The sequence below is a fragment of the Gavia stellata genome, chromosome Z (genome assembly GCF_030936135.1).
Source record: "Gavia stellata isolate bGavSte3 chromosome Z, bGavSte3.hap2, whole genome shotgun sequence".
NCBI lineage: Eukaryota > Metazoa > Chordata > Aves > Gaviiformes > Gaviidae > Gavia > Gavia stellata.
Genome location: NC_082637.1, coordinates 67093692 through 67102449, shown reverse-complemented (window position 1 = coordinate 67102449; position 8758 = coordinate 67093692). Strand labels below are relative to the sequence as shown.

Sequence of the window (8758 nt, the reverse complement as noted above, 5' to 3'; positions counted from 1 at the left end):
TAGCTAGCCAGCCCTGTGTTTGTAGTCTATGATCACGCAGGGTCAAGCGAATCAGGGTAACAAAAAGGCCTAGATAGCAGGAAACCAAAGATGTATAGCTACTGAAGGAGGCATTAATTTACAGAACATTTAACTTGGGAAAAACAAGATGTCCAACTCAGTTTCCAAGCAGCTTAAGTACCACTCCTAAGTAAAAGTGTTCCATTTTTTCCATTTCATAGGGAATACCTAAGATGATGAACAGTGTGTATTTCACTCATTTTCTTCTTTCTTTTTGCAAGTCTTCTCACATTTATTTGGAATTTTCACTTCCAAGGAAACTGCTGTTTCTCTCTACCTTTGCTTCTTAGCTATTATGCTAATCCTGCATTTTAATAGTTACTGTTTCTCCTGTTGTTTCTGACATTTATAGATTTCATTAAAGTTTGCTTAATACTGATCATGAAATAAATTTTATATTTAAAAAATCAAAGACCAGGTATTTAGTCATGCAAAGAAACCAAAGAAAGAAAAAAAAAAACCACAAAAAACCCACAAACACAGAGAAAGACATCATAGTTTGGCTAGATGTCTTTCAGCTTATGAGTAAAACCTGGGAACAGTCCAAATGTATTTGTACCGTTTCACAGTCTATTTATAGATGCTGACAATAGAAAGAGAGCGCATGTTCAGTCTCATAGACAAACCCTTATTACCATGCAGGCCCTACATGAAGCTTAACAGAATTTCTGGAGGCCCTGGGGTGCTAATTCGGTATTATAAGAGAACTTGAAATCTAAAGAAACATCGTTTATCATTTCCTTGACTAACCTTATCATTATAGTAATCGTCAAAAAACAGAAAACTGTGTAAGTTTGTAGTTAATGTTTGCTAATTCCTATGGAAAAAATGGTTAGGCAACCTGGTTTTGTTCAGTTGGGTTTTGGTGCATTGAGAATTAAAAGATCATCTGTACTTAAGCTGAACTGCAGTGACTTGACTTTATAGCAGCTACATGCATGCATGTGCACCAGTTTGTCCCTGGAGAAGTACAATATAATAATTTTGACATGTCAGGATGGATGGATATAGTCACTTCTGAAAGATATACAATTATGTTATTCAAACTTGGCTAATTAGAGAGAGGTAGGTAATTCACAAAGTAGAAGGTATGACAGACCATGTTACAGTTTTTCATACAAACCTGTCCATGTAACATCATTTGAATTAGTCCTTGCTTTACATTCCTTCTTTTTCTTAATTCATCAAAACAAGTTATTGCTAATAATAATGACATTCCAAAGACACAGTGCACCTAGATTTGATGATTTTTCTTTCCAAGTAAACCTATGAAGTGCTGCAGATAAAAAAGAAAGCCACCTTATGATGTCACATCAATATGTTACTCATTAACTGAGTTTAAAAACTAGTCTGAGCTGGAGTCACATCAAGACTGCACTTCCTATAGCACTGAAAGGCTGTGCGTTTGAAGGATCACTCTAGAACTGAACTTACCTAACTCTGCAGTTAACTCCATTAAAATGATGAGAAAAGGGAATTCCTTGGAGGACTCCGATTTTCATTCTGAAAGTCAGAACAGCTTCCGAAAGTCAAGTAACGACACCCCAGTCAGCCCTACAGAGAGTTTCGGATCAGTATTTATAAGGTAAATCCTGATGTGTTTGAGTGATCTGTATGTACTTGATGCCGGGAGGGACAGGGCAGCAACACAGGAGGGCACTGGGACAAATACACTGGTGAAAATACCCTGAAGAAGAAGCTTAATATGAGAAGGAAATGCATGCAGAGATGATAATTTCACTCATGTTACTGATTGCACTGGGAAGAGAAGCAGTACAGTAAAGGAGAAATTTTTAAGGACAGGAGAGTATTGTTCTCTCTTTCCTTGTCTATTACACTGAAGTAGGGCTTTGAATGTGTATAGCACTGTACACTAATAAACTCAAGTCTTAAAATGACCTCTGCAAGGTCATCCAATACTATGTATGATATTTGAGTGGATCTCTGTAAAAAACAAATGTAAGCTTTGTTAGAACAGGGAATTTAACAAAATATTTTCGTGTGTTTTGGCCTATATGAAACTTTACAATGCTTATTAAACTATGTTTCAAGAGAAATGCTACCATAATCACAAGGAGTATTCATGGAAGTTGAATGCTTGCATGAATAAATACTGCTAAAGGGTTTGCTGATAGAACAATTGCAAAAAATTTTTAAGGGGAAATCCGATTTCTTACTTTGGAAGGGTGGACTTCTTGGATTGTGGACTCACATTGAGGTGGAATTCATTGTAATGAAGAGTTCTGGATAGATCATGCGCATTTTAGACAGCAGAGATGAATGAGGGAAGGCAGTGTCAGAGGGTTACTGGCACTTACCACTTATCCTTCCCCATCTACTGCAGGAGAGAGAAGTAAACATCCATAGTATTTATGTCAACCCATTATGAATAGAACAGCTTTAAAAAGCTATTCAAAGTAGCTTTAGACATTTACTGGTTCTTAACCAACTTGAAAATTCTTTACGAAGCACTGTCCTTAGTATCTGCTCCGTGTCCCGCCACCCTAAAGAGTGATTTGGAGGGGGCACCTCTACATATTCTTTATGTGACTGAATTGTATTTCTTTGTAGCTGTGCACAAATTCTTTATATGGGGTGACAGCTCATATCACTAATTGGGTCACAAGTATAAATAAGTCTGCTGGCCTCATTTTCCTCTTTTGAATGTTATTAGGGTTTTTTAACTATCTGCATAATGTCCTTTCTTCCAACTCAAATGTCAGAGAGATAATGTCCAAGAGTTTGAATAGGGAATAAGGAATCAGAAATTTCAAGTTTCAATTAGAGCTCTCAAAGGCTTTTACCTAGAACTAACCACTTAGAGCCTGCTTTTTAAAACAACATCCACATGTGGTTTTGTATGCCTCTCTTGATGTCATTTTCCAATTAGGCATGGGACATAAGTACATACAGTGGCACATGCAGGGGTCAGCACAAGCAGGTGATGTTTAACCGCTTCTAATTTGGGAAATAGAAAGTTTGCCTTCTTTTCTCTGTTCAGCCCGGAACACTGGGCAGACAGATTTACCTACTTTTTTATTTACCACTACATAACCAGTACACAAAAAGGTACCGTATATGCTCTGATACCAGCGTGATTAGCCCTTACAAAGAACAGAGCCCTTTGCCTCAGATTTCTCAATAATCAACCTGCCTGCCAAGTAGCAGGGGCAGGCCTTCTAGAAATCCAGTTTACTCAATTGCTGTTTCAGTGAGAAGGGTAACATGATTGTAAAGCCCTGCTGTGAAACTATACCTCTATCAATAGCAAAAATGGAATAGCAGGCTGTAAATGCTAGACAATCTAATAAGAAGAATGCATGACTGCACACAATGAGCTAGTACCCGGACTGAGCTTTCACCGAACCTGCTTTTCATGGGTTTGTCACAGTCATGATACACTTACCCAAAATAAGCCACATTTAAAAAAAGGGAAAATGCTTTTAGGAAAAAGAAGTGCAGGCTCTGTATTTTTAGGTACGATTTTCAATACAGTCCTATTTACTTAGAGCATATTTCCCATACATGATGATGCATCCATAGAGAAAATTTACTGTATTAATGATTGCTCTTGTTTATCCTAATTATTTATTCCTGGGGACAAAAACTGACTATATGCCTAAGTTGTTATATACCTCTTTTTTTCACCTCACTGTAATTGGCACCATGTAGATGAGCACAAATTTGCCAGAATTCGGAGGTTTATTAACATTTCAGACAGGGGAGCTCACAGTTTATCACCATGGCAGCACGTTATTCCTGACACAGAGTGGAACTGATTTCAGAAGCAAATTAAGACTCTGGAGCTATAGCTGAGGCGTCAGCCATGCATAATAGATCAGAGATTTGTATTGATAAAACTATTGGCTGTATACATACATGTGTATGCAGCATTTTATCAGCGTGAATGTATAGAGTTGTTCTGACATTAGAACAAAACTTTTTCCAGTAGTCCAGATCAAAATATTGCCAAAAACAATAGGGACCTCAACCTCCCCTTTGGAGCCCAACCCTATAATGCGAGTCAAGGCCCTGCATCCAGATTTCCTAAACTTTAGAAAAATCTCAAGTCTTGTGGTTTTGACCAATCTTCAGAATGACCCTGAAAAAAATACATTGAACACAAGAGAATGAGATTTTTAAGCAATGTAGATCAGGACTACTGACCACCAGCTTTGTGAATGTCATACTGCTATGTATGTTAACATCAACCCTAGCAATAACCAAATGCAGGTTGTATATAAAATGCTTGTAAAAAAAAAAAGTGAAGATTCAGCATTTGCCAGTAACATTGATACTAGGTAAATTTATAAATAAAAAAAAAAAAGTACAGTACGTAGAGGTATGTTTTTTAAATACAAAGTCACGGAAATGGAAGTCAAAAGGGTCCTCGACTCTAATCCTGGCTTGGCACCTTATTTGGTGCATTGAAATGAGTAAATCAATTGAATACAATACTTCTGTTTTCCATTTGTCATCTGGCATTAATATTTACCTATCTTTTGCATTCTGTTACACAGAAAAACTGTGCAACAACTTGTAACAAACTGTAAAGATTGTTTTGTCGCAGTTGGGTTTTTGTTTAAGCACAAGAGAGGATCTGTACATACAGGTTTTCTCTCTGAATATTTTTGGATGGGAATGTGAACTTTTTTTAAGGAAATTTACTTCTGTATTGAAATTATACCACTCAGAAACATCCAATGCACTGCTCTAAGGCTGAGGCATAGTTCAGTCTAATCCAGGCAGTCATGTTAAAGGGATAAGCACATACCTACCATCTTCTAAAAGGTGTATTGTCTTTATAGCTCAATTATGAGCCCCTGAAATACTGGCAACCATTTTACTGCTCAAAGGCTTGCATCTGGGATTTGGGATTCACCCTATGTGGCCTTGCTATGCAAGACATACCTACATTTTTCTTTTTTTCCCCAGAGTAATATAGTTCCTAGTTCTAAATGACACAAAACTGTACATCTATCCTGCTCAGCACAACAGTTTATTATTCACAGCCCCATCTGATGTGAAGACTGTGAGAGAACTGATAGCATGATTCACTCTTTCACATTATCTTGTGTCCCACACTTTAACCTTCTCCTCCTCAGAGTAAGAACAATCCTTTCCTAAGCTCCTGGAAAGTGTGGGCCCTGTTTTTTCCTGTGGAAGATTCAATTTATCCTCAAAGAAGCTGCGCTAACTTTCACTTTCTTACATACTTAACATACTACATTGCTGCTCTTCAGAGACTGCCAGATGACTAAACGTTTCTCTCAACAAAATTTATTTAGATATACCATGAATGTTTATAGGCATGCATGCATATCTGGTTCAAAGAGGTATCCATGTAAATTCCTTTATGATACACAGACTCAACAATTACATACATGTACGCACATTGTTCATTAGACCCATGTAATCTGTTTGATGTCTTAAACATACTGGTGCACCTGGATTGAAATTTTTGTCCATGTAATCTGTATATAGAGATGTCACGCTTGGATGTCACCCAGGATTTCCTTTGGACTTTTATAAGCAGAGGATGACAAATCAAGCTAAGCTGATCCACCAGGGTAGAACAAGCAGTATTTGTATTTATCTTTTCCTGCCTAGATGGACAACATATTAAATGATGGTTATAAATGCAGAAAAATGGATTTCACTGCCATGGGATTTGGTTCTTTCATTATAAATTACAAGATCTAGGCATCACAGCATTCTAACAATGCCGTCCATGAGGCATTCAGCGCAATATTTTGCTTGGAAAGTATGCCATGACTGCTTTTTTTTCTCATGAACTAAGAGGAGACACCGACCTATGTTTTTCAGCAAAGTGCCAACTGGCTGAGTGCCACCTCATAGGTAGCAGAACTGAACTATTACATGCCACAAGGTTGCTTTTTTCAGCATATAAGAAAGTTGCCATCAACAATTTGGAGAGAGATGAATGTTGCTTTACTTCGCCAGTTCCACTCTGTTTAAGCCTCCTTCCCATACTGTTCTTTTGATCAGTGTGACACACAGTAACACACATTGGTAAGATGCACAGTATGCAGTGTGTATTCTCTGACGTTACACAGTAAATTGTGTGAAGGTCACTGGTATCAAAATGGCAGTAAATGTGCTGATGGGGTATCTGTACAGTGTGTTACACATTCACTGTAAGGGGAGCTGACACCACATTACTAATGCCCCAGAAGTTTTGTGTGAGAAATTACCTCCTTTTTCCTGCTGGGTGCTACAGTACATAATTGCAGTGTAGTCTATTTCATCCAATTGCTTCAGTATTTAGCCACAACAGCCTCAGCCTGCCTCACCATTTGAGAAATGCTCTAACTAGCTTTCAGCCCCGTTTACTTCCTATGCCCTAGGCACTTCCCTGTTCAAAGGGGAGCTCAACCAATCCAGGCTCCTTTAAACAAGTCACAGGAATGGATAGGCAGATAGGAATTCTAGAAAACTGCTCAGAAGAAACCAATCACCTGATATAGATCTCTATAAAGCAATCTCACACTTTTAAAAACAAATGAATTACTAAATTCTTAATCCAGGGAAGGAATGGGGATCAGTTGGCCAAAACTGCTTTTCACTCCTTACAAAATTGCACCACTCCCTGTGTTCTGGCCCTAGTTATCTTCTACAGACTATTTAGGACCTTGGTTTACTCCATTTATTTTGAGCATACTTCAAGTATGCTGACTGACTTGCAGATGTTTCTGAACATTCCTGCTTGAGGCTGGAGTATCACTGACACCACATCAGATCAGGTATGGCTTTGTCTAGCTGGGTCTTGTAACCTCCAAAGACAGAATCTACAGTCTCTCTGGGTAACCTGTTCCAATGCTGCACCACTCTTTTACTGCAGTATTTTTGTCTTTTCTAGTCTGCACCTGACAAGCTGTAAGACATTTCACTCTGGCCTGTGGCTGACTTGCATATATTCTAGAAATCAAAATTTTTCACTGTTTCAACATCTTTCCAAATGTGTATTAGTTTGTGTCTCATACTATCACAGCTCCTACTTCTATTGTATCTAACATAAGTCTGCTTTCCTATGATATTTCAACAGAGTAATACAAGGACTTATTTAGCAGGTCTTCCATCACTTAATGGCTTCCAAGGCATTTGGGTAGCTTTCACAGAATCCTACCAATGCAGAATATCACACAGAATATCATACAGAAAACTGAAGACAAGACATATCATGACCTATAATCCAAAAGTACCTGTATTCAGGTAGTGTTAAGGCTGTACGTCTTTGTACCTTTTTGCACCTGCAAAGAAGTACAGAAGAATTCCCTACTGAGGAGAAATATGCTCAAAGTGTACAGAATGCCAGAAATCCCTGTACTCATTTTCTGCTTTCTTCCTTCCCAAGGAAGTTTCCTCACATTTAGGCATGCTGATACTCACCATATAATCTGAGAAATACTTTATGAACAGCCTTGATGACTGTGCTGAAATAAAACCCCAAGATACATAAATACTGTTGATTAAGACAATTTTTAACCCTGTTTATTTCCAGCTCAATTGTCTTTTTTATCATTCATCGGCAATATCCTATCCAAGAATCTTGAGGCATGGGTAGCAGTCCTAGTGCTTCTTACACTGACCTTTCTAGTGTGTCTCATTGGGCTCCTTTACTCTTCCTTTTTTCATGTCATTCAAGACAGGATTAATAATTATTCTGATGAATTGAAGAAACAGTCTGAAAAAAAAAAAAAAGAGTGAAATTCAAAAAGGACAGGCAGAAGGTCATACTTAGCCAAATCTAACAATCTAACAATAGCTGCTAATGTACTAGAGCAGAACAACAGCTCAGTTGTCCTTTATAAAAGCTTCACCAGGTCATAGTGGTTCAACAATTAAACCTGAGCCAGCCTCACACATTTATGAAACACGTAAACACTTTACTATGAAATATAAACAATGGCAGTGTGTATAGGACAGATAAAGTAATCTTTTAATCTTGCCTCTATTCAGCCTTCGTAAGGCTTCTGGCGTCCAGCTTGGGGCACTGCACTTCCAAGAAAGATCTGAACCTACTGGAGACAGTTCATAGGAAAAAAAGAAGTCCAGAAAACACAATTTATACCTTTTATCCTAGGCTAAAGAGAAGAAGAAAATGGGGCAAAATGGGAGACAGTTTTTCACTGGTTTTCATACTGAATAAATTAAGAAACAATGGCTTTAAATTTCAGCAAGAAGGATTCAGGATCATGTTAGAGATTAAGGAGGACTTCTCCTTCCAGCAAACGCTGGAACTGATTGCCTGGGTACATTGCTGACTTTTAAGAAAAACTTAGACAAGTGACTTGTCAGGAATGACACAGGAATAGCAGGCCTTGCCCTGGGATAGGCAATGAACTTGATGACTCAGTGAGTCTCTCCTTATTCCGCTTTTCTGTGATTTCATATGTATCTTAAATCTTTTTTTACAATGAAAGTTTTTCCTATTATTTCATCTCTAGTTTTTCATCCTTTGCTGTGTTATACATAATCCTGAAGGTCCTGGTTATCAAAACCTCTCAATCCTCTCTGAGGCCTATGTAGTCTCTTTAGAGCAGGAACATGTCAGTTTTTGCCTACATGGCATGACCAGTACTGTAGGCATTAAATAGTAATCGGTAATTTTATAGTACACTAACTTCTCCTTCATTCCCCAATCTGAACTTCACCAACTAGAGAAAAACACAGTCCA

At 37.9% G+C, this 8758-nt stretch overlaps 1 protein-coding gene across 1 annotated transcript in view; it reads left to right on the top strand.

The window, feature by feature from the left end:
- Positions 1–1520: 1520 nt before the first annotated feature.
- The window catches only part of GRAMD2B (GRAM domain containing 2B), a 43928-nt gene continuing 36690 nt past the window's right edge, over positions 1521–8758 (top strand). Inside the window, exon 1 of the mRNA XM_059833634.1 lies at positions 1521–1645. Within this exon, the coding sequence (XP_059689617.1) occupies positions 1521–1645 (125 nt within the window). The remainder of the gene's footprint in view (positions 1646–8758) is intronic.